At 36.6% G+C, this 26,651-nt stretch overlaps 1 protein-coding gene across 4 annotated transcripts in view; it reads left to right on the top strand.

The window, feature by feature from the left end:
* AUH (AU RNA binding methylglutaconyl-CoA hydratase) overlaps positions 1-26,651 on the top strand; it is a 197,635-nt gene that overhangs the window by 12,223 nt on the left and 158,761 nt on the right. For 3 of the 4 annotated variants that reach the window (XM_020976690.2, XM_078152832.1, XM_078152829.1), the window contains exons 2-3: positions 17,491-17,558; positions 17,654-17,741. The exons of the other annotated variant lie outside the window; for it this stretch is intronic. In XM_020976690.2, the coding sequence (XP_020832349.1) occupies positions 17,491-17,558; positions 17,654-17,741 (156 nt within the window). The remainder of the gene's footprint in view (positions 1-17,490; positions 17,559-17,653; positions 17,742-26,651) is intronic. 4 annotated transcript variants of the gene reach the window in all.

The following is a 26,651-nucleotide window of genomic DNA, read 5'->3' as shown; positions in this document are numbered from 1 at the left end:
AAAGAACAACAGAATAACATTACTGATAACCAATTAAAATTTTATCCTACTTAATAGTATTTTATTTTTTCCAATTATTTGTAAAGATAGTTTTCAACATTCAGTTTTATAAGAGTTTGTGTTCCAATTTTTTTTTCTTTCCCTTCCTTCCCCCTTCCCCAAGATAGCATGCAATCTGATATAGGCTATACATGTACAATCATAACCAATTAAATTTTTAAAAATAAAATCCTGCCCCAAACTATACAACCCTTTGAAGAAATTAGTCATCGTGACAGAGTTGTGTTTATATTAGGGATGCATCAGTGGATCAGTGTTAGGAAAGTAGTTAACTCAGTCACATTAGGAAAAACGTAATTATCTCAATAGATGCAGAAAAATTTGTCAAAGTACAACATTAATTTATGCTAAAATCCTTGCAAACACTGGCATAGAGGGACCATTTAATACACCTTTAGAAGTATCTAAAACCAAAAGCAAATATCACATAGAAGCTTTTCCAGTAAATAACAGAATAAATTATTCCCATTCACCAATTCTATTATATAAGCAAAAATAATCAGAAAATAGAAAAATATTAAGGCATAAGGATAGGTAAACTTATATTTGCTGATGATTTACTTTGAAAATGCTAGAGAATCAACAAAAATGGTAATTGAGACATTAACTTTACCAAAGAAGCAGGCTCCAAAATCCACTTCAATTCTACATAATAATAAAATCCAATAATCAGTAATACAAAAGGAAATTGATTTCAAATAATTACAAAATGCATAAGATCTTTTTGAGAGGAAGGGGGAGGTATCTGTCAAAGCATATAAAGTACTTGTATAGATTTAATTAGAAAGTACTCCTTAAAGAAATGAACAATTGAGATAGCTGGAGGAATATTAAGTACCCATGGCTGAAGCATGTCAATATGATAAAAATAATAATTCTACCGAAGATAATTTTTATGCTATACTAATTAGATTATCAAAAGGGATACTTTATGGAACTTGATAAAATTCATTTGGGAAAGCGAAAGATGTGGTATATCAAGGAAAAGAATGAAAAGAGGTATCAGTGAAGTGGAAATAGCACCTCCAGGGTTCAGACTGTATTATCAGTCAACAAAATCATTTGATATGGTTTAAAAAACTGAGAAGTAGATCACTGGAACAGACTAGATAATGAGATCAAACGAGCTATTTGTGAGAAAGCTTTTCAAACCTTCAAAGTGCTAGTTGTCAGGAAAGTTAGGAAGCTGTTATTGCATTGTTGTGTGGTGTAGTTTTAAATTAGTATAGTATGTCTGTTTTGAGACAGTTAGGAATTAGGCCTATAAAATAACTAAAACATATCCTTTGACCCAGAGATTCCATTACTAGGTTTATTTCCCAGTGAGGTCATTGATGAGACAATGAAAACCAAAATATTCCAGCAGCACTTTTTGTGGTATAGAAGAGTTGAAATCAAAGGAAATGTCCATTCATTAAGAAATAGATAAACAATTTCTTACACCACAGAGAGATTCCATTACATTCATGTGAAAGAAAAGTTAATGTACCATGAATTGTTTATCAGTTCTTCATCTGTTTGTTACCGATCATTCTTCATTCAGTTTTTTCCTCCAGACCTCCAAAATCAATTATAATTTCATTGCTTTGGCCACTGCTGTAGTAGAATTTTTCAGTGTGCAGAAGAATAAACTAACACAGCAACAATAAGCAGAGCCTCATTGGGGGAAAAAAAAGGCTTGGCTACAAGGACTATAATAGGACTACCACTACTACTACTACCGCTGTCAATACCTGTAGATTGAGCATGTAAATGACAAAAAGTTATCATAAATCCAATAATACTTTAACCATTTATTGTTTTATTAAGTATAATGGCATCTATGTACATTTGAAAAAATATGATATATACATGCTTGTGTGTGCCTGCGTGTGTGTGTGTGTGTGTGTGTGTGTGTGTGTGTGTATGTGAACTATCTGCAGGAAGTATGTTTAGATCAAGTAACCTTTCATGTCTCCATCTAAATCATTGATTAAGAGTCCATTGATTAAGTCCATTGATTATTTGTTGCAGGCTGTTTTTGCCTACAATGTGTCTCTGTGTGATATTTATTTTTAATTCATAGGATTCAGTTTTATTCCATGTCTTGCTTGTCCTATAGCAACATTGGTTCAATATTGGTTTTAAAAAGATAGAGGGGCAGCTAGGTGGCACAGTGGATAGAGCACTGGCCCTGAAGTCAGGAGTACCTGAGTTCAAATCTGGTCTCAGACCAAACACTTGACACTTACCAGCTGTGTGACCCTGGGCAAGTCACTTAACCCCAACTGCCTTAAAAAAAAAGGGAAAAAAAAGGATAGACTTTTGCTTTCATGGTAAGCCTTGGGCTAATAAAAGAGCTTTGAAACTTCCCAAAGATAATTCAGTTCATTCTCTTTTTCTGGTTAACACTGTACCACCACAATGTTATTCTGACTATTTCAAATATTTATACCAAGGAACACATTTTGTAAATTATCCATCAGAATTCTTGTTGAAATATAGATAGTGGCTATTTTTCATTCACTTGGTATGTTGTGTATGGATTGCCATGTCAGATTGCTTTGAATGGTTGCAGATCTCTTTTAGGAATTTCTGCAATATTACTAGATACAATAAAATTGATGTGATGTCATTCTTACATAGGCTTACATTCTTACTTACATTCTTACATTCTTACTTACATTCTTGCATCCTTACATAGTAGGACCTTATTATCCACAGAGAATCCCTCTTCAACTTGGTTTCTGTGTTCTGTCTCCTCCATCATGAGATTAAATCCCTTTGGCAAATGTATAGCTTGCATTTTGTTCATGGTTGTGGTACAGGGTTAGTTTTGTTGTGTCTATATGAAATTTTGAATTTTTAAAAATCTATTAGCTCAGACACAACCTTATCGAAAAAGAGCATGCAAATTGGCTTTTTGCTCTATGAAATCAAAGACTTTTTTTCTTGTAATCACTAAACAATAATTTCAGTGGGATCATGCAGGTAAGGATAAGAATAAAAAAAGAGACTGGATAACCATCTGTCTGTTGAGGATTTTTAGAGTGGATGACCTTTAATTGGTTACTGAGTCTTTCTCCTTTCCAGTACATCCTATGCATAGCTTCCAAAGTGATTTTCCTTAATAGCAGGTGTGACTTAATCTTCTACTCAATAAGCTCTATTGGCTTCCTCTTGGCTTTTAATGATCTTCATAAACAAGATCCTGCTACCTTTCCAGTCTTCTTATATATTGGCCCTCCCCCTGCCAACCCAGCAGCACTGGCTGTTTTGCAGTTCCTTTCACAAGACACTTCATCACCTGATTTTGTGCCTTTTCAGTGGCTAGTGGCTAGCTATCCTCTGTGCTGACTACATCTTGTGTGTGTGTAACTGTTTACATGTTGTCTCCCCCATTAGAATATGAGCTACTTGAGGACAGTTAACCTTGTTTATACCATTCTTTGTATCCTCAGTCTAGTACCCTAAGCATTTAATAGATGCTTGTTGACTCTTAATTGCCTGACCTTTTGTCTTAATGATCAAATATAAATTCTTTTGTTTGACTTTTAAAGTCCTTCACAATCTGGTCCCGAACTACCTTTCTATCCTTATTCTACATTACTCCCCTTACTGCTGCACTCCAACCAACTTTGTCTTCCTTCTTGCTGTTCCTGATACATTCCATTCCATTTGCCATCATTGTGTTTTTCCACTGGCTGTCCCTTATGCGTGTAAGATACTCACTCTTTATCTCTGCCTCATAAAATCACCCCTTTCGGGACAAAATTCTGCATAAATGCCACCTTCTACATGAATTCTTTCTTGATTTTTCCTCCCTCCCCCCCAAAAAGGGTGGGAATACTGTCCCTCCACCAAAACCAAACCAAACCTTATTGTGTATATTTATTTTTTACATTCTTATTTATGTACATATTATCTCTCCTAATGGAATATTAAGCCCCGTAAGGTTAGGAACTGTTTAATTTTTGTCTTTGTATCCCCAGTGCCTAGTTCTTGATGTTGTATATACTTAGTAATGCTTATTGATTGATTATTTTCATTCTTGTTTTATATTTTCTACATCTTTCATTGAGTTATAAAATGATATAGATGTGGTTCATTGTTGAAATCCTACTTACTCCCTGCTAAATCCCTCATTAAGCAAGCCCTTAATGTCTTTATAGGAAACTTTTATAAAGATTTTGTATAGGTGAGAGAGCTGGGATTAGAACCCAGGTTTTTAAACTAGTACATTGTTATTTTCACTATAGCACGCTGTGCTAATTCATAATTTATCAACCTTGACTAAAGTTTATTTGTATGTTATCTGTGAATTCTAAGTGTAAATTGTATCATATTTGAAAGCAACATTTTTCCAAATGAGGTGAATTTTGTGTAATAGAAATTAATGGGGTACTAGGTTATCTTAATGCATTTCACAGCCAATTTTAAACTATAGTCAATTAAGGAAGTATAAAAAGAGTGAAGAGAATATATTTAGCTTGCTGAACACTCCTAATGAGTTCCTGCAGCGTGGTGTGTGTGTATATTCTGTCCCAAAGGAACATATGCTCCAACTGGAAAAGATACGTAAAACATCAGTAAGTGCCAATATATGGTATAGATAAGTGTTTCCAATATTTTTGAATATGAGGGCTTCTTTTTAATGAAATTTTTTTCCTAAGATCTATAATATGGCATAAGTTGCACTATTTATTAGAAAGGCAACACAGTGTTGTAGGTAGGGTCCTGGATTTGGAAACAGGAAAACTTCCACATCCTACCTCTTATACTTAGCTGTGGTATCTTGTACAGTAATTTTGAACTCCATTTTACTATCTGTAGAAAAGGAATAATGCTACCTGTATTACCTACTTCAGGGTTGTTTTAGATTTAAATAAGGTAATGTAAAATTCTTTGCAAACTTTAAAATGCTAAGTAAATGTCAGTTATTATCGATATCATTACTACTAATACTACTGCCAATAACTGTGGATTGAGCATGTAAATGACAGTTACCATAAATCCAGTATTTTAAGCATTTATTATTTTAGCAAGTGTAATAGCATTTATATACTTTTGAAAAAATATAGCATATACATACGTAAATATCTATATATGTGTGTATTCAGACTGCAGAAGGTATGTTTGTTTATGTATTTGGTAAACATTTAAGTTCATATACGTCTTGTACTTAACACCTTAGTACCAAGGTTTAGAACAATTGTAAATAAAAATTGTAAATACTGTAGAACTTAAGAGGCAAGAGAAACAAAAGATTCTTAGAGTTGAAGAGGCAGTACATTTCAGGCATGAGGGAATAGTCAGTGGAAATACATAAAGGTGAGAAATGAAGTATTGTTAGGAACAGCAAGAAGGGCTGGATTGTAGAATGCAAGAAAGGAAGTAATGTATAACAAGGATGGAAAGCTAGGTTGGGGCCAGTGTGTTAAGGTCTTTGAAAGTCAAACAGGGAGAGGAAAAGTTATTATGTGTTCAGTGATTCAGTTAAGATTTCATAGAGGAGGTAGTACTTGAGCTGAAGTTTAAATAATGGGTGGAATTCAGACACAGGAAAAGCAAGGGGAAGCAAATTTCTGTCACGAAGTTATTTGAATAGTGGTACAGGGAGAGGGACAATTATAGTTTATTTTAGGGAGCATGAATGGACTAATTTGACCAGATGGAGGGGTATATCATGTAATGATAGAGCAAGAGCGAATGCTGGATCACCCTTTTGCAATCCTTGAATGCTAGCATTTTGCACTTTATTCTGTAGGGAATTGGAAACTACCTAGCTGCCTCTAGGGAATCATAGAGCCCTGGGAGAACTTATATAAACTGATGCAGAGTCAAGTGATTATATCCAGAAGAATATTTTATCCTATTACTACAACATTGTAAAAGATAAGCAACTTTGAAAGACTTAACCCTGATTGATGAAAGGTTTTTTTTTTAATTTCAGAGAAGCTTTTATTTAAGTGTTGCTATAAGCAAAGAAATGTTTTAGGAAAGTTAATCATGCAGCAGTGTGGAAGGTGATTTGGAAAAGATAGAAACTATGATCATTCATGAGATGATGATAAGCTGGAGAAGATAATGGCATTGGGGATAGGAAAATAATTTATATGTTAGACACTTTAAGGAAAAATTGAAAATACTTAGTGATTGGCTTTTTGTGGATTAAAGATAACTCTAAGGTTTTGAGTCTGAGTGACTGGAAGAATGTCAATATCATGGCCAAGAAACATTCAAAGACAGTCTCTCTTTTGGAGGAAATATGAGTTTGGTTTTAGACATGGCAAGGTTTGTCAAAAATCTAAGTAGAAATATCCATCATTTAATTGAGAGGGTCAGTAATCTATAGCAGCACTTTTTTTGTAACAAAAAACTGAAAGTGAATCAATGAAACAGATTATGATATGTGTGGGACAAGTGCAAGTTTCTCATGTGAAATGTAAGCTATGCTCCAAAATGTGAAGCTTCAGCATGAGCTGGGCCTAAGTTTCACTTTCGTTTTTGGGGAATGGGGGCTGTGAACCAGCTGCCCACCCCCTCCCTTGTCTTGTAACCACCCCCTCTTTTGTTTTGTACCTTATCTTTACCAAATTAGGCAATCCTCTAGCTCCCAAGCTAAAAAATGTATCTCTTGGGTTCTAAATATAGACTGTGAGGTCTCTTGCCTCAGCCAATGAGAATAAAGAGATTGAGACAAACAGGTGGGGAAGGGGGCTTTTTGGAGTGGTTTGCCTAAGACTATGTAATTGCTTGCTGCTGTTTGTGCTGGGCCTCACTACTCTAGTCTTCCCTGGGTAGGAGACACCCAACTCTAGCATGAGACTTGCTGGAATAAAACCTTCTGTTTCCTACCTGGAGATATCTCTGAGTTTTTATTTGGGTAAGTGGTCTCCACTTACTCAGAGAAACAGAAGGTTTGTTAGGGCTCTGATGATTAGGGATGAAACTGAGAAATTCCGGCTGGCCGGTGGCTGAGAGCAGTCACTTAAGTTGTATGTGTGCAACCTAGAGGCAACACTCAGGGGTCTGGAGTTAATTGGCACAAGGTGAGAGCCCTTTAGGACGGACTGTAGTTTGGGCAGAGTCCGGGCCTGGTCAGATTGCGGAATAGATACCTCATCGGAAGGACGCTGCTCACGGATGACTGGTGAAGAGTGGGCAACCCTCCTCGGTGATTTGGCTGAGTCTGTCTTTAGACTCAGGGAGTTTGGTGATGGCTCCCGTAAATTCCCTAGATGAGGGCCTAGGGGTTTCCTAAGAATGGGAAAGGGTCAATCTAAATCTGCCCAGTCAGAGCGCAAATGTGAGTTACCTATACAGTTAGGTAGTCGATTGCAGAATTGGAATGAACTGCCAAGATATAGAGGAAAAGATAAAAGGAAAATGGTTGGATATGGTTTGATGATTTGAGGATTCTACAGGGCGGAGGGTTGTTGTATGTCTATTTTCTTTTTTGTGTTTGTGTCTGTGCGTGGTGTGAATGAGTGTTAACAGTGTGTGATAGTAAAGGCTTTGGCAAGAAAAGCATTGTGAGTGCTGCAGCTGGACTCTGGAGTGTGACTTTCTTTCTCTACCCTCTCACTCACTGATAACAGCCTCAGAGGGGTGGGGCTGGATGGAAGAGAGAAAGAGAAAAATACTTTATTATTCAGGTTATATGATTGGTAAAAAGCAAGTTGAGAATGATTTTCGAAGTGTCAGGTCAGAATTAGAAAGAAATAAGAGGTGCAGTTTTAAAGGGGACTTTAATCAAAGTCCATTAGAAAGGCAAGAAAGTTTAAGCTTGTGGGAGAGGGAGTATGTGTAGAAAGCTTAAGGAAGGTGTAATTTATTTGCACAGTGTGAGTAGAGGTTTTTGAAAGTAAGAAGATTTTGAAACCTTTGGAAAAAAAATAACATAATAATTTCTCTCTCTCTCTGTGCATTCTAATTCTGGCCAAATTTGAGTGTGGAGACAAAGAGAGAAAAAGGGAACCTTTTCCCTTCGGATCAGAGAGAGAGGTAGCACTTAATCTTTTCTGCCTCTCATAAAAGAGAGAAGTTTTTGTGTACCGGAGCACAATCAAAAGGTAATTTAATGCATTCTGGTAATCTTTCAAATGAAATGTGATGCTCTTAATTTAATGCTTAAGTCAGAATTTATTATACTGTTTGGCATTAAAGTGAAAGAACTAAAGAACAGTGGAAAAATTGTAAGGCGAGTGAGTGGTTTAGAATGCATAGTAAAGTTGTAAAAGGAGTTTGGGAAGAGAGAGGGAGGGAGAGCCCTATTCAATTATCTCCCTTCAGATTTGCAAAAAAAAAAGCTGAATAGCTCCAGATGGTTTAGGTAAGTTAAGAAGGTGTGAGGAAGTGGGCTGTTTAAAGTAGAAAGATAGAAAAATAAATTGCTTTTTTTTTTTTTGGCCTAATTTAAAAACCAGTAGGTAAAGTTATGGAGAGATGGAAGGAATTATGTCCACTATTATTTCAGGCTATATCCGTGGGTGGGTTCTGTTAGATCTAATATGGATACTGACTTTCGTAAAGAGATTGGTTATTGTGGGAAAGCAAAAAGAAGTAGTCAGAATACTGGTCCAGTACATTTTTAAACTGACCTGATTATAATAGGTGATTCTAAACTGTTTGTAAAACTTATGCAAGAAAATGTGGACATGAATATGGATAATATCCCTTTATAAAGGGCCAAGGGTATTGAATTTAGAAATGTGTATTTGTATAATTTTGAGAGCACCTATTGTTATTTGGCATTAAGAAATTTATCAACTATGTGACCCCAGGAGACTGTTGTATCTGATGAAGGGGTCTAGAAAAAAAGAAAGATTTTTTTGTTATTGAGTCTGTTTTCAATTCTATTAGTTATGTTGCTGGAAGGGCAATTTCTTTTATAATCTGGAATGTTAAATTAATTATGCCTTCAGGGAAAAAAGAAAAAGGAATGAATCTGGCTGTTGAGGCATTCTATATGATCCTGTTTTGTAACATTTCCTTTTTAAGTATTGTAATTGAAGAAAGCACACAATTTCCAAATTTTGTGTTTACTGTTTGAATGCTAAAACCTAGAGTTGTTAATTGATTATTTGTGTGTGAAAAGAAGGGGCACAAGGCAATCACTCCTTATGTTGGAAACTTGCCAAGGTCCTTGGAAACCAACAGGGGGAGGGTTAACATAACCCCTCTTAAGATTAAATTGAGGGAACCCACTACAGTGGTGAGAGTAAAACAATATCCTGTATCTCTAGAGGAGAGGCAAGGACTCAGACTGGTGATTCAGGGGCTCTTGGAAGGGGGACTTCTTGAACCCTGTATTTCCCCCTTCGATACCCCCATCTTGCTGGCCCAGAAGGGGGATGGAACATATAGACTAGTCCAAGATTTAAGGGAAGTTAACAAGATTGTATTACCATCCCACCCAGTGGTCCCTGACCCCTACACGATTTTGGGAAGAGTAAATGAAGACAGTAGGTGGTTCAGTGTAATTGATTTAAAAGATGCATTCTGGGCCTGTCCCTTAGATCCTAGTAGTAGGGATATCTTTGCCTTCGGAGTGGGAGGATCCTGAGACTGGGAGGAAGCGGTATAGGTGGTGCGTCCTGCCCCAGGGGTATACTGAATCACCAAATTTATTTGGACAAGTCCTTGAGAGAATCCTGGAAGGGTTTAGAGCTCCCCTTGGGACACAGGTATTACAATATGTAGATGAGTTGCTGGTGACAGGTAAAAAGAGAATAGAAACCAGTGAGGCTTTGATCAAATTGATAAACTATTTAGGATCAGAAGGTTTGAGGATTTTCAAACATAAATTACAATTTGTAGAACGAGAGGTGAAATATCTGGGACATTTAATAAGTGAGGGGCAGAAGAAGCTGGACCCAGAGCGGGTGGCAGGAATTCTTCAGACTCCCCTCTACAAAACTAAAAGGGAACTCAGAAAGTTCCTGGGGTTAGTAGGATACTGTAGAAATTGGATTGATTCGTATGCATCCCTCACAAAACCCTTGTACCAATACTTATTGGAAGGGAGAACCAGAACAAATTAGATGGGGCCCTGAAGGAGATGGGGGATTTAAGAAGTTAAAGGAGGTCCTCCCCTCCCCTCCTGTTTTGACACTCCCCTCAGTGGAGAAACCCTTTCACTTATTTGTGAATGTGGACAAAAGGGTAGCACTGGGGGTCTTGACCCAACTAAGAGGGGGGGTGCAGAAGAGACCTGTGGCTTTCTTATTAAAAGATCCTGGATTCTGTGGCTAGAGGGTGGCCGACCTGTATTCAAACAATGGCGGCTACTGCCATACTAGTGGAGGAGAGTAGAAAGCTGAGCTTTGGGGGAAGCTTGATAGTGAGCATTCCCCATCAGGTATGAGCCTTACCGAAAAATTGGTCTGCCCAAATATGTGAACTGTATGCCTTAAATTGGGTGTTAAAATTATTAAAGGGGAAAGAGGGCAATGTTTACACTGATTCAAAGTATGCCTGGGGAGTAGTAAATATTTTTGAGAGAATCTGGGAAGAAAGGGGGAAAGGTTATCTGCCCTGAGAAGAGAACTTGTTAGGAGTATGCAGTTCCTAGACAATGAATTTAGTTTGTGGAGAAGTTGAAAGTTTATGTTCAGTAGATAGAAATGATTTTTGATGATTGGTTTTTACACCAGGGCAAGTTTAAATTTGAGAAGGAAAGATGTAAAGTGAAATTTCCTATGTATGTGAGTCCTGGTAAATCCTATTGCTTATTGCAATTCCATGAGAGTAAAAGTAACTATATCTGGCTTTAAGCTGTGATTAGTGAGACTTGCTGTTTGAGGAAAAAGGCTTTTGGGGGGCTATAACTAATTTTGTTTTGAGTCTGAATTTGGGTATAATTGTCTGCATTAAATCAGTATCTGAGAGATACAGGTGGAGGTCTGCTTAGAGGAAATGTGATTTATTTGGGAAAAAGCTGAGGGTATAATCTTAGCCTCACTCTAGTATGGGATCCTCCTGGCTCAGTTTCCCCATTGTGTTCCTTTGGAAAGGAATGTTTCCCACCTGACTATTTCTGAGTCTGGCTGTGATGTGGAACAGATACTGTATGATTGGAGAACTCCGACTCTTATCTGAATTTAAACAAAGATAGGGATGTTTTATCCTGTCATGTGTGGATATGTCACATGTCCCTGCCCTTTTTCCTTCTAAAGTAAGTTTCTATAATCAGAAGATTTAGCAAATTTACTAAAATAATTGATTATGGAACATCTTAGGTTATTATAGAACTGGGACTAGTGTTCCTGTATGAGTTAGGGTCTTTTAATTCTTGGTAATGGTATGGAGATAATCAGGGGCTTGTGAGAATGTTATTTTGTTATTTGGATAATATCATACTCATCTAAAGTTTTGTCACCGTTGATTAATAATGTTAAAAGAAGAATGGCTTGTGGAAATGCCATCAAAGAAACAAGGCATGACTAAAATTTTAAGATGATATATGTACTGTGTTAAAAATTGATATGTATGTACTGGAGCCTGTGATTAATTCCATAGATTAATGTAAAGTATAAGACACTGGGTTCTGATGTGAATTTCTTGAACATGACAGTTGGCCATGGTTCCAGTTTTGAGTTTGTAAAAATGATCAGGGTTATAAGGATTAGAAAAGTGATTTGAAATTGTGCTGAGTTCACTTTTATAAGAGAATGGACAGAAAGCTGGTTCCTACAAGACGACAAGAAGAGGAAGATGCTGAGATGCTGTGCTGGAGATGGCTGGAACAAATACCAAGGACAAGAGGACTTCATTGATGGTGTTTCCTGCCAGACAGCTGTATAAGAAAAGACTTTTTGATTCTTAGAGGGACAGTTGCATTGTTGTTTTCTTTTGGGTCTGTGTATCTGCATTTATGAAGGGACTACTCTTTTAATTTGTCAATGTTTAGATTAATGCCTATATTTACTTAAAGGGGTGATGGTTAGAGAGAGAAGAAAAAGAACAGAGAAGAATTTGAATTTTTTAATGTGATTGTGAAAGGTACCAAGAGTGCCAAGTGTTAAAAATATCATAAGAATGATAATTTCTATATATGTGATGATATGAAGATGCAGTTGATGTTATCTGAAGCTTATAGTTTGTATTACAAAAGTTATTATTGTTTCTAAATTGTATTGTGTTTCTAAAATTCTTAGATTGTAAAATTTGAGAGGAATTATTGTCCTACTCCTGGTATGTCTCCCCACAATGCAAATAATTCGACCAAATTCTTTTTCCTCCTGGGACAAGGAGGCAAACATCTGGGGGTACAAGTATATGATGATTTAAAAAGGAACAAGCGAGCCATTGATACCTTTATTGCTAGCATGGGAAATGTAATGGATGGGGAGATACTTGGCCCCCTGAAAGGATCATAAAGGAATATGGACCTGCTACTTGGACACAAGATGGGAGCTGGGGATATCGAACCCAGATATGTATGCTTAACAGAATATTAGACTCCAGGCGGTGGTGGAAATTATTACTCAAACCACTATGACTACTGACCTCTTGTCTGTTTTTGTAGACCAAAGCAGGGAAGCTATCTTACGACACAGGTTAGTCTTGGGTTATCTCTTAGCTGAGGAAGGAGGTGTCTGTGGGAAGCTGAACCTGTCCACTTGTTGTATGAAAATAGGTGATGTGGGACAAACCATTAGAGATATCAATAAGGAAATTCGAGAGATTGCCCATGTTCCAGTTCAGACCTGGTCCTCTTCATTTCATATTTCCTGGTGGTCCTGGTCTGGGGGATCTTGGTGGAAGCAGGTATTATGGTTTGTGTTAATAGCAATAAGTAGAGTCATACTACTCCCACTGTGTGTCCCTTGCATGGTGCAATTAATTACTACTACTGTACAAAAGACCCTCTCTAGAATGATTACATTAAAAGAACCTGTCAGTGAGTCTATAAGACTAATGATATTAAGGAATCAAGGGTGGATGCCAGTCAATCAGGAGGAAGGAAGGCCCGATTTTGATGAAATAGCAAATAGGGAAACTGAAGAAACTTACCAGTTTTGGTGTGAGAAACTTTCAACTATGAAATGAGAGGGGGGAACTGGGTGAGACAAGTGAAAGTTTCTCATGTGAAATGTAAACTATGCTCCAAAATGTAGTGAGACTTCAGCAGGAGCTGGGCCTAAGTTTCACTTTCGTTTTTGGGGAATGGGGGCTGTGTACCAGCTGCCCACCCCCTCCCTTGTTTTGTAATCACCCCCTCTTTTGTTTTGTATCTTCTCTTTACCACATAAAGCAGTCCTCTAGCTCCCAAGCCTGTTTTGAGTAAAGTGTATCTCTTGGGTTCTAAATATAGACTGTGAGGTCTCTTGCCTCAGCCAATAAGAATAAAGAGATTGAGACAAGCAGGTGGGGAGGGGGGCTTTTTGGAGTGGTTTGCCTAAGACTATATAACTGCTTGCTGCTGTTTGTGCTGGGCCTCACTACTCTGGTCTTCTTCCCTGGGTAGGAGATGCCCAAGTCTAGCGTGAGACTTGCTAGAATAAAACCATGTTAAAACCATGTTTCCTACCTGGAGATATCTGTGAGTTTTTGTTTGGGTAAGTGGTCTCAATCCCACTCAGGTATATGAATGTGATATAATGATTTTTGTACCATAAGAAATGATAGAAGGAAACAAATACCAGCAACTGTGTTTTACAAATATGATCTCATTTGATGTTTACAACAACCCCATTAGGTAACTATTAGTATCCCCATTTTATAGTTGAGGAAACTGGGGCAGACACTTTTGCCCCAGATCACACAGTAAGTTTCTGTGGCCAGATTTAAACTCAAGTCTTCCTAACTCCAGGCCCAGTATTCAGTCCTCTGTGCCACCTAACAACCTCCAGGGATTCATAGAAACCTGAGATAACACCATATAAACTCATGTAGAGTCAAGTGATTAGATCCAGGAGAATTTTATACAATTACTACAACATTGTAAAGATAAGCAGTTTTGAAAGACTTAATACTGATCAATGCAGTGACCAAACGTGGCCCCAAAGAACTGATGTTAAAGGATGCTTACTTGAACAAAATGTAATAGAATTGAGGTACAGAATAACTTAACATTTTCAGGCATAGCCAATATGTGGATTTGTTTTGCTTGATTATGCTTATGGGAGTTCTTTTTTTTTCAATAGGAGGGGGACTTGGAGGGGAGAGTAGGTTGAACAATAGTGATGTCAAAAAATAAAGAAAACAGTGTCATTGAAACAGTTTTTTAAAGTTTTTGAATTTTAATTTTTTTTTGTTTTGGCTTGGCAGTGGGGTTAAGTGACTTGCCCAGGGTCACACGGCTAGTAAGTGTTATGTGCCTGAGGCTGGATTTGAACTCAGGTCCTCCTGCATCCAGGGCTGGTGCTCCATCCACTGCTCCACCTAGCTGCCCCTGAAACAGTTTTTTAAAGTGAACAACAGGGAAGTTAAGAGGGAGACACACAGATAAGCCAGATGAAACTTATTTGCTGAATTCATTGTATACTTTAAACAGGCAGTTTGTATCTGGTAGAGATTCATGGTTTCACATACAATCCTCATTTTGTTCTTTGTATATATAAATATATAAATGTTCATTCTTGTTGATGTTGGCTAAGTTTAATATTAAAAAAATATTATTTAAGAAGAAAATAATGGAGATTAGGAGGCAGGTTAGGGTATGACATGTAGATTTGGGAGTTATTTTTGTAGAGCTGTTAGGTGAAGTCAAAAGAGTAGATGAAATGCACATAATTGCTGTTGTGGCTGTTTAGTGAAGTAGGAATGAAGATACTGGGTAAAGTTTTTATTTGTTTTTTCTGATTGAAAAAGTACCTGAAAATAATAAGTGTGTTTCATTAAAATATTTTAACTTAAGACTTTTTTATTAATTCAAAAAAATCTTCTTTCCAAGTTACTATTTTTTTAAAGATTCATTAATTTATTTATTTTTAGTTTTCAGCATTCACTTCCACAAGATTTTGAGTTCCAGATTTTCTCCCCATCTCATCCCTCCTCCAACCCCAAGACAGCATGTATTCTGAATACCCTTTCCCCTAATTTGCCCTCCCTTCTAATCCGCCCTCCCCACTCTTATCCTCTTTCTCTTCTGTTTTCTTGTAGGGCAGGATAGATTTCTGTACCCCATTGCCTGTATACTTATTTCCCAGTTGCATGTGAAAACAGTTTTTTAACATGTTTTTAAAACTTTGGGTTCCAAATTTTCTCCCTTCCTCCCTCCACACTCACCCTCATTGAGAAGGCAAGCAACTCAATACAGGTTATACTTGTGTAGTCATGCAAAACACTTCCATAGTAGTCATGCTGTGGAAAACTAACTATATTTCCCTTCATTCTAAACCACCTCTCCTTTATTCTATTCTCTGTTTTGACCTTGTCCCTTCTCAGAAATGTTTGCTTCTGATTAGCCCCTCCCCCAATCTGCCCTGCCCCTTATCATCTCCCTTGCTCTCTTATCCCCTTCCCCCCTATTTTCCTGTAGGGTAAGATAGCTTTCCATACTCAATTGAGTGTGTATGTTATTTCCTCCTTAAGCCAAATCCTATGGGGGAATAAGATTCACTCATTCCCTCTTACCTTCCTGGACTTCCCCTCCAACTGTAAAAGCCTTTTCTTGTCTGTTTTATATGAGATAATTTACCCCATTCTGCCTCTCCCTTTCTCCTTCTCTTTCACCCCTTAATTTTGTTCTCCAGATAGCACCCTTTCATTTTCAACTCACCCTGTACCCTCTATCTATCAGTCCATCTGTACATATAATTTTTCCCCTCTCCAACTACCCTAATACTGACAAAGGTCTCATGAGTTACAAATATCATCTTTCCATGTAGGAATGTAAACAGTTCAACTTTAATAAATCCCTTATGATTTCTCTTTCCTGTTTACCTCTTCATGCTTCTCTTGAGTCTTGGATTTGAAAATCAGATGTTCTATTCAGCTCTGTCCTTTTCATCAAGAATGCTTGAAAGTCCTCTATTTCACTGAATATCCGTTTTTTCCTCTGAAGGATTATACTCAGTTTTGCTGGGCATGTGATTCTTGGCTGTAATCCTATCTCCTTTGATCTCCAGAATATCATATTCCTTTAATGTAGAAGGAGCTAAATCCTGTGTTATCCTGATTGTGTTTCATAGTAGCAAGTTACTATTAATCAGTGATAATTCAGTACATGTCAGCAACTTACCAATTAACATTGTATGATTGTATGGTATGTCTTCTAAACAATTGAAGGCCCTTTAATAAATTTGAATCCTCATAATGACAGTGATGAATGAAACTAGATAAATAGTTTAAAATGATTGCAGAGAAAAAGAGATGAAGTGAAAGGACTAGGGCCAGATGACACTCTTTCTCCAACCTCCAATTCTAAAAATGTGAAGTATATGAAAAAACCCTTCTTTTGTGATTACTTAAATATGTTGTGAATATTTTATCTTTCTGTATGATATAAAACCGAAACATTACGGTATGCCAACATTCTCATAGTGTACTTAGTAGATTTATAAAGACATTGATTTAATGTTAAAATTGATTATTTGAAAAAAGGAAACTGAAGACAAAGTCACTGAGACATCTATGACTTAATTTGCACAGCTAGAATTTGCATATTAAATCAGGTCACCTGACTTCTCAGAGGTCAGAGACAAGGAGTAATTTACAGAGCTGTTTTTTATAACAAAAAAGAGGAATTAAAAAATGACAGAAATTTGTTTTGAACATAATTCGGTTGGACAAGGCACATCACCTGATTAGTTGGCTTCTCCCAGACTTCCTTAATCTTATGCCAGAAGTCTTTCCTGGTGCCTTTTGTAACCAGAAGGTGTACTGGGAAAGGGAAACTTGTGGTCAGTGATTGTCAGTCCCCCCCCCCAACATTCCTTCATCTTCCTTAGAAGAATCCATTACTGAACTTAGACTTTAGAACTACCACCCCCACCCCCCCCAAAAAAAGGGAGCATATCCACTAAGATTGGAAAGAGGAACTTTAACCTCTGTCTAACCTTTCTCTAGCTACTAGAAAGGGACTTAACTTTTGATCAACCCCCCTTTCTGCCAGAAAGGGAAATCTAGCTTTTTAAAAGAGTAATCCTAAGATCAGCTACTTATGTCTTACTCTAAATTATCTGGTACTAAATGATGAAGTCTTCTCAATCTCAGTCTATTCACTAAATCTATAGGTAACCTAGACTTAAGAGACTATGTTAGTCTCCCTTATTTTAGGGCTGGCTCTTCCTAAAGAATGGAGCTTAATCCTATGATCAAACTGAAAATAAATCAAAGTGGTCAGTAATAACTGATTTCTTTTTTATTAAGTAGTTGTCCATGGTCGTGTTCTTATGTGTCTGCTTCTTTTTCATCTTTTTATCTTCCATCCTCCACTTCCAACTTCTCTGCCATACTAACTCAAGTTTATTTTTGTTTTGTTTTTGTTTTTTAAACTAGGAATTGTGGTGCTTGGAATAAACCGATCTTATGCCAAAAATGCACTCAGTAAAAATCTTATAAAAATGGTAAGTGAGCAGATGAATCTATTTGCTTCTTATATTGTAAAGATAAGATATTGACCTGAATCTGAAAATGTTTTTCCTCCCCTTATTCTGTGTAGCTATCAAAAGCTGTGGATTCTTTGAAATCTGATAAGAAAGTGCGGACTATTATAGTCAGGAGCGAAGTCCCTGGAATATTCTGTGCTGGTATGCAAATATATTTTATTCTAAAATTAGAAAAGTTTTGTAGTCTAGTTTTGCAATAGGGGTAGCCTTTGTATAGCAAAGTACATTATGGCTTCTGTTCAGATTGCAAACAAATTTTAGATATTTTAATAAATATCCATATCATATGCTTTATCTGTCAAAACTAAATTGTTAAATTTATGTTAAATTGTATGTCTACTCTATTCCATTGATCTCTCTTTCTACTTCTTAGGCAGTACCAGATAGTTTTGATAATTACTGCCTTATAATATGGTTTAAGATCTGGTACTGCTAAACCTCCTTCCTTCATTTTTTTTTCATTATTTCCTTTGATATTCTTGACTTTTTGTTCTTCCAAATGAATTTTGTTACTTTTTTTTTTTACTTCTGTAAAATAATTTTTTTGACAATTTAATTGGAATGGCATTGAATATATAAATAAGTTTGGGTGTTAGTTTCCAGGGTACATGATACTCCAGTATGACATTGAAGTAATGTACTTGAGCTCCAGAGGGAAGATTGATAGCATTCAATAGATAAATATTCTAGCTTGGTCCTTAGAGTAGATGACAGTTCATTTCTGGACCTGCCAAGCTTTCACTTTTCAGATGTTCCTTTTGAGAACCGAAACTCATCTTCACATTATGTTAAAGAGAGAAGCTTAGCCTTTTGGTAAAGATGCCTTCATAAAAGCTTATGGTTAAGACTTTGAACTTGGCAAATATCAACAACATTTCCCTAAGAAACTCCTTGGCAAGAACAAAAATATCCATCTAGGAACTAAGGCTGGAGATATGATTAAGTAGAACAAAACTAATAGAGTCAGGAAATACTATGAGTTAGGAGAAACCCAAGAAATGAAACTAGAAGGGAGTGATTCCCCAATAAGAAAAGTAGAACCTCAGGAATAATAGTGTGTGTGCGTGTGTGTGTGTGCGCGAGCATGCACAGAGATGGAGTTTTGCAACAAAGACTTGCAAGAGAGGTTGGAAATAATGAATGAAGAGGCAAAACATGAAATTGGAGATGTTGAGAAAAAATTTGAAGGGTAATAAATTGCCCTCAACAAACAGATGAAAACCTTATCCAGACAGTCCATTCTTGAAAAATGGAATGGAGCAAATGGAACTCAGTGACCAGACCAAATAGAAATTAACAGTTTGATCAGAAAGAAATATTAGAAGAAAATAAAAAGATAAAGAAGAAAATATAAGATAGCTGGTATTAAAAAAAAATATGTGGAAAACAGGTCAAGTAGAGATAATTTAAGAATCATTTAACTTTTTGAAAACCATAGAGGAAAAAAAAAGCCTGATCATTGTATTTCAAGAAATTTTGAATGACCTATCACCTTCTGAAAGAACCCTAAAAGGAAATATCCCAAGAATTTCATAACCAAAATCCAGAGCTTCTATGTCAAAGAAAAATACTGCAGACATCTAGAAAGAAGCGTTTCACATACCAAGGAACCAGAGTTAGGCTCACAGAAGACCTAGCAGCTTCTTGTTTAATGAGAGAACTTGGAATACAGTAATCCAGAAGAGAAACAATATAACCCTACAGCCAAGAATAGCTTAACCTGCAAAGCTGGGTATTTGAATTATACTTTTCTCCCAGTCCTTTGGGAGAGGAGGGAAGAAGCCCTTAATGGAATAGAGGATTTTCATGAATTTCTAAAAGGCCAGAGCTCAATAGGAGTATTAAAATACAAAAAGATAAGTTAAATGCAACCTAGAAAGGCCATTTTTTAAAAATTGGAACAAGATACATACTGATGTGTTGCTAAATAATAATGGGTAAGGGGAATAAAAACAAGTGTTCCTTCATTACTTTCATGTCTTCAGATGGAGTTTAAATGGAGTTTGAAGGAGTTAAATTTTAAAAAGGTGGTGGTGGGAGTCTGCAGGATGTATTGTTTCTATTCAGAAGTTTTAAGAGAGGAAAGAGAAAAGTGGATAAAAGGAGTGTACTAGTGTAGGAAGGAGGAAAGAGTTGGTGGAACTTGCTATTTTTCATAATTGAATTACATGAGAAAAAGGGTGTACAAATGTAGAGGAAGAGTTTGGGAGAGTGGGCATCAAATGAAATTCACTCTTATCTGAAATGGACAAGGAGAATTGAACACACAAAATTACTCTGGTGTAGAAATACATAAACTTCAACAGTAAAAAAATCAAGGAAAGAAAGGAAGGTGTCTTGATGTCTTGATCCTGAAGGTGAAATTAAAAGGAAAAAAAACCCACAAAGAACTAAAATCTTAAGAGGGTGTACAACATTGGTATATAGTTGAAGATTAAAAACAGAGTTAAGATGAATAAAGGGGCAGTCTGTTGGAGAATACAGTAGGGGATAAGATCAAAGGTACATGTAGTAGGGTTAGCTTTGGTAAGGAGAAGGGCTGTCTCATTATAAGAGACTGAGGGACATGTTAAGAGAGTGGGAGTGGTGGTCAGAGAGGGGTTTTTGGTTTAGGAAATCACAGGGATAGTAGTGGAGTAATCGAGGGAGCTCTCGTTATTTCCCATTGGTGCTTAGCACAATACAAATCACAGTAAAACAGCTATAACTCAACAGCATTTCAAGAGCTAAACATTCTACCATACTATAACATTTTACTTTATATTTTTTATTACCAGTGTATATCAAAATAAGAAAAGGAAAAAAAGTTTAATTATGATCTTTTTGAGCCTAGGGCTGAGACTGAAATTTTTCCGAGCAATAAGAAGTGCTCTCAAGCGCTATTACTGAACACTGAATGGCTTTGGAAATTCACTTTTGTTGTAACCTGGATAATGTTAATTCAACCTGAAATTGCAAGGCAAAATGGCACTTATATGGGAAACATATTGCAATGAAGTCAATTTAATGACAACTCATGTTGTTTGAATCACAAGTAATAGCAAGCTGCATTATACACATTTTGTGTTGTCAAAAGTTAAAAATGATAAGCAAAACCTCTGTTCCCACAATGTAGCAGCTATATTTTCTGAGCTCAAGCCACAATTTTAGCAGTATATTTCAGAGGGAGTTAGTTGACAAGCCTTTTCCAGTAGCATTGCTCTGGTATTAAATTGATTATGATCTCAGAGCTGAAAAGGGAAACTGGGAGAGGGGAGAGGAATAATATGGAGTGCAGGAGTTCCAGAGCTGAGAGGGCTGTCTCCTAGGGCATTGTCTGTGGTTCAGAGGGTACGGTGCTTAGGGAGACCTCAATGCAAATGCAAAAGAAGTTTCCAAATTCAAAAATCCATGTAATGGTGCAAATGAGGGGCTTCCATCCATCTAACTTGAAACTGGAAATGATTACTTCAATATTAATTAAAATTCCATATTCATAGGCTGGTATCAAGATTTGGCATCAATTATCTGTGTTTAAAAGCATCACAGATAATGAAACAATGTCAAAATTTATTATTTATGCACTAGAAAGAGTAGTAGCTAAATCTTTGATGTAAAAGTTAATCTAATGGTAATGAGAAATAAAGAGTAAAACAATAGTGGGGATTTCAGTAAAGCTCTTTCTGACCAAGTAAAGAAATCAATCTAGTGAAAAATAAGATAATTTAAGAAACTGAACTGAAATTTAGAAAAAATTAAATAGGATAAATCTGTCATGATGGGAACCAAAAGGAATTGGCATATTTTTCAGCCATGCATGGCATTTTTGCAAAAACTGACCATGTACTGGGACATAAAAACCTGACAAATAGTGTAGTAAAGCAGAAATCCTAAATATGTACTTTTGTTACTACAATGAAATAAAATTTTTATTAATTAAAGAACAAATTCACTTAAATCACTTAGCCAGTCAGCCCCAATCCATATGTAACATTCATGTATTTATAAAATTCATGCTTTTGCTATTTACCCTTCTCTCCTCAACATCTCGCATTCCCAATCCCTGCTTTCACTTCTTGGTATAGGAACAGTAATCACAACAATAACTAACGCTGCTTCTGGAAACAGAATGAAAGTAGACTTATTTTATGGCTACTTTCACCATTTCTGTGCCTCCCTAGATGAAAACTAGCTTCCCTAGTCACTACACCCACATACTTTTTATTTCCTTCTATTATATAAGCTCCATGAAGACAGGAACGATTTACTTTTCTGTCTCTATCCCTAGTGCCTAGCATAGTGCCTGGCACAAAGGAGGCTCTTAAATGCTTTCATTCATTAATTCATTCACTACAATTTGAAAGTCTATTTTATTTAAATAACACAAAAAATAAATAAAATCTCCATTTAAGGTCTCTCTCACAACTTCTCAACTCTTGTTATAGCACAGTCACAGCTATAGACAATACATAAATGAATAACCGTGACAATGTTCCAATATAACTTTATGGGGCACTAAAATTTGAATTTAATATAATTTTCATATAAAATATTACTCTTTTTTTCAACCATTTAAAAACATGAAAAACATTCTTAGCACATAGGCTGCGAAAACAGGTGGTTTAGTGGATTTGGCCAATGGGCCATATTTTGCCAACCTTTGATCCTAAGAGAAGAAACAGGAGGAATAAGGGGATATACTAGGGAGGAAATGAAAAAGAGGAGGGAAAATCACTTTCTTATAGCATACTAGGTACATCAGATGAAGTATTTACAAACGTGGAAGAAGAAATTAGCTCAGTGTGTATCACATGAACCACATATTCAACCTGAACTAGACAAATGAGTTTGAATACACATACATAAAGACACATAAAGTGTGTGATATAGAACTATATTATACTTAATAGGAAAGTAGGAAGAGACAGAAGGGAGAAGTGAGAGAGAGCAGGAACAAGTATTAACAACATAGAAACCTGTGCTGTTAAAAGTCAAGAAAAGAAGTAAGATCTACATTTCCATAAAAATTTGTAGCAGCTGTTGTTTCTCAGCTCAAACTACAGTTCAAAAGAAATTTTCATATTTTAAAATACATTTGGTAGTACAATTGAGATACTTCTGTCTAATTATCAAGTGAGTCTTGGTGAATGAATGAAAATGTAGCTTTTGCTGGAAAGGGCAGCCTGGGAGTCTGTGTCATCAGGAGGGAGCTATGTCCCTTTGAGAGCCAGAAGATCAAAGGAGTGGCTTAAGGAAAAGTTTGAAGATGAAAGAATATTTATTGCCTGTAGACCAAATCTTCTAGAGAGCATACTGGAAAGGGTGAGTAGCTTTAGAGTAAGTTATTGGGAAGGAAGAAAGAAAGGAAGAGAGAGTAGGAGGAAACCAACACTTACTAAGAGTTTACCTATACGTACTAGCAGAAAGAAAGACAGTCTTTGCCCTCGAGGATCTTATGTCCTAATTGGGAAAGACTAGAGTTGGAGGGGTTAAATTTAAGAGGATAGGAATAAAGTTTTGGTAATAATAGCCAGGGCTTTCAACTTCGTGGGATTGGAAGAGTATGACCAGTTGGGAGTTTGTTAATCATTTAGGAATGAATTCAGGTAGATTATCACTTATCCCTAGGGGTTGGCCTTAGGGTAGCATCCTCTCAAATCATTAGGCTGCCCTGAGGAGGGGACCAGGGGTAGCCATCAGTGGAATGACAGTTTTTTTCCTTCTTCTGTTAACAGGCCAGACCAGGCTAGGAGACTGTCCCTACATGGAATGATGTCTCATTCTCTCCTGCAGTCATACATTCATAGTAGTCATTAATAAATACTTGATTAATTAAACTTGTCCACATTAACACTGGAAAGATCAACTGGTTAAATGCTTACTGTTTGTAGATCATTGTATATTAGAGAGACAGGAAGTGAAAAAATAAGTCACTCTGTAAGGAGCTTAAATTTTAAGATATACAAATAGATACAAATAAGATATACAAATAAATTCAAAATTCAGAATTAGAAGAGTACATTGGATTGGTGAAGGAATGATCGGCCAGATTCTTCAGGAAGATTTATAGGTGAATTCTGTTATACTTTCTGTTTATCAGTTAATACCTACCCCAGATAAGTTATTCTCAAAATTGAGAAAGAAAGACATTCTACAAAATCCATTTTATGAGAAAATAATGTTTCTGAGAGCTAAACTATGAAAGAACAATTCAAAGAAAAATAACAGTATACCAGTATCATTGGTTTTAAAACCATAAATAAAAATCCTGATAAGAATGCTAAAAGTTGTTTTATGATTGAATTGTAATTATACTGAAGATTCAAGAATGGTTCATTATTTGGAAAACTATAAACCAAATTCATGATATTAAAAAAAAAGCATTCAAAACCAGTCTTGTACTTCAGTACTTTGAGTAGTTTTAAAGTACCAAAAGGAATACTTTATAGAGTTAGGCAAAATAATAACGTAATTCATTTAGAAGAATAAAAGATTAAGAATCTCAAGAGAATAAGTAAGAAAAAAGGGGGGGAAATTGTACTTCCAGATCTTAAATCGTATTATAAATCATAGTCCCCAAAAATATTATTAGTTAAAAGTAGAAAAATAGATCATGGAACAGACCAGACCAGGATAAAATAGAATTGACATTTTAGTGTTCAATAAGCCTAAGAATGAATATTGCTTGAGGATGAATTCATTATTTGACAAGACCTGCCAGGAAAACTGGAAAGCACTTTTGAAAGAAATGAAATTCAAGTTATCATCTTAAACCAGGTGCCACAATGAATTCAAAATACACACACACACACACACACACACACACACACACACACACACACAGGAAACAGTAAGTACCACCATATTCTACATCTGTGAAATGCCCCCTCCTTGCTCCTCCTTCTCCTTTGCCTAACTTCTTCCAAGAAATGGAAGGAGGTGTCTTATATGTCTTCTTTAGGGTCAGACTTATTTATTACTTTTTGTAATTTTGCACCTTTATTTTCAGTTATTTTGTTACTATTGTTCTTCCCATTTACATTGTTGTTGAAATTATTGTTTATATGGTTTTCTTGGCTGTGCTTACTTTACTCTGTATCATTCTTTTCATGCTTCTCTGTGTTATGATAAAAAAAATATACAGCGAAGAGAATCTGAGGCACAAAGTTCTGAACATCATCTATTAGCAAGGCTAGAAATTGCCAATAATAGAGGTCAGTGTCTCCTCAGTGACCAGACACCTTTCACAGCCGGAGTAGCCTTTTTTTGTACAATTGAAAAGATGTGAAGTGTTAAAAATAGTTCTGTGATGAAAATTAAACTAAGACAGTAATTGGCCTACATCAGAAGTAAAGGTAGGCTTGCATTTTGCCTGACTCACATGAGGGGATCTTCAGGACCCATCACAATAGGGAAAACCCAGAACTGGTCAGCATTCTCTGGGAAGTCCTCTATTAGGCAATCCCTAATCAGAGTGGCCTGGTGCTAGGATTATAACCAGGCAGAACATCTTATGACCATGTTGACTCATGCCCTCTTCTCCCTTACCAGGGAAAATTGGATTGAATCCAAGTTGTAGCCAAGAGTAATGGAAAAGTTAAACTGTTATAACTTTTGTTAAGAAGTCAAAATATCTTTTTAAATCAAACTAATTCCTAAGTACTGATTATAATAATTAGGTAGAATTCTTGATTAATAAATAATACAGAAGGGAGTGGGGTATCAGTTTTCACTTTCACATCAACATTCATTATTATTTGTAATTTCTTATGCCAGTCATATTTCATTACTTTTGTGGACTACAATTTGGTTAGCCATTCTGTAAACAATGTACTTCTACGTTATTTCTGAAGTGTACGAGTGTCAGGGAAGACTAGTTAGTGCCCCTGGTATGAGGACTGCCAAGCCCTTTTCAGAGCTACTTTTCACCTTTGGTCTTCACCTCCTACCCAACTCTGACCTGTGGCTCCAAGAAACTATAGCATGTGCAGTGGCTTTACTCCAGTAAACCATTTTGTCAGATATGCTTAACGAGGTTGAGGGCAACTGAGGGATTTCAGATCCTTCAGTGAGTTAGGGGGTATGTACCCCAAACATGAGAATACTTAACCTGGCTGAATGGGAGGATTTGAACAATAGGCTGTGAATGTGGCTGAAGCAGGTGCTATGTAGCCGTTGGAGCTTGATTGAAGATGCCAAGGTCACCCACTGTCTGCCAGACCATCATCAGTCATCTTGACTTTTATCTTGCCACTAGACTTTGATGACTCTGGAAGAGAGAGATGATGCTGATGACTTCATGTAACTTTGCTTCACTTAAATCCAGTTTATGCTCTAGTCAAAAGACTAGACCTTTTTACCTTTTTTAGTTCCCTTTTAACCCTTTTTACCTACCCCAAAGTCCTGTGGTGATGGACAAGTGACAAAGAAGCAAGTGCAGATATATAGGGAACTGTAGTCAGCACCCTGCACACAGGCAGCCAAGGCCATAGGGTTGTCATCTCACTGGACTTAAGCAGCAGTGGGATTGGACAGCCCCCTGGATGTCTGAATAGCTCTTTTTGAAAGACTGTGCTTCTCACCTCCTGCCATGAGGAAGGGCCTAGAAAAGGTGCACTGAAAAATAGCTGCTTCCCCCAACCTAACATTGGCCTGCTTACTGTAGCAGATGGGGATCTCACCCTGTTTGTTTGTTTGTTTGAAAAACAAACAAAAATATACAAAAACTTCATCAAAGATGATTCCACACACTGTTGGCACATGGAATGTGTGCATGCTTGTGTAAAACATGAAATGTAGTAGACCTGAAAGATGAATACCTCTTGTTTTGAGAGAATCTAAATAGCAGCCCTGAGTGAAACATGGCCAGCAAATGAAGGCAAGCTTATTGAAGTCAGAGCTGGATACACCTTTTTTGCAGTGATGGAGAGCACTGTGAAGTTGGCATAGGTTTTGCAGTCAAAACTAATTTAGTCAACAAGCTTGTATGGTTCCCAAAAGGAGTGAATGACAGGCTCATGACAATGTGATTACCACTTGTAGGAAAGTGGCATGCCACCATCATCACTGTGT

This window comes from Phascolarctos cinereus, unplaced genomic scaffold (genome assembly GCF_003287225.1).
Source record: "Phascolarctos cinereus isolate Bilbo 61053 unplaced genomic scaffold, phaCin_HiC Scaffold_4;HRSCAF=312, whole genome shotgun sequence".
NCBI classification, from domain to species: Eukaryota; Metazoa; Chordata; class Mammalia; order Diprotodontia; family Phascolarctidae; genus Phascolarctos; species Phascolarctos cinereus.
This window is presented reverse-complemented; position numbering and strand designations above follow the sequence as displayed.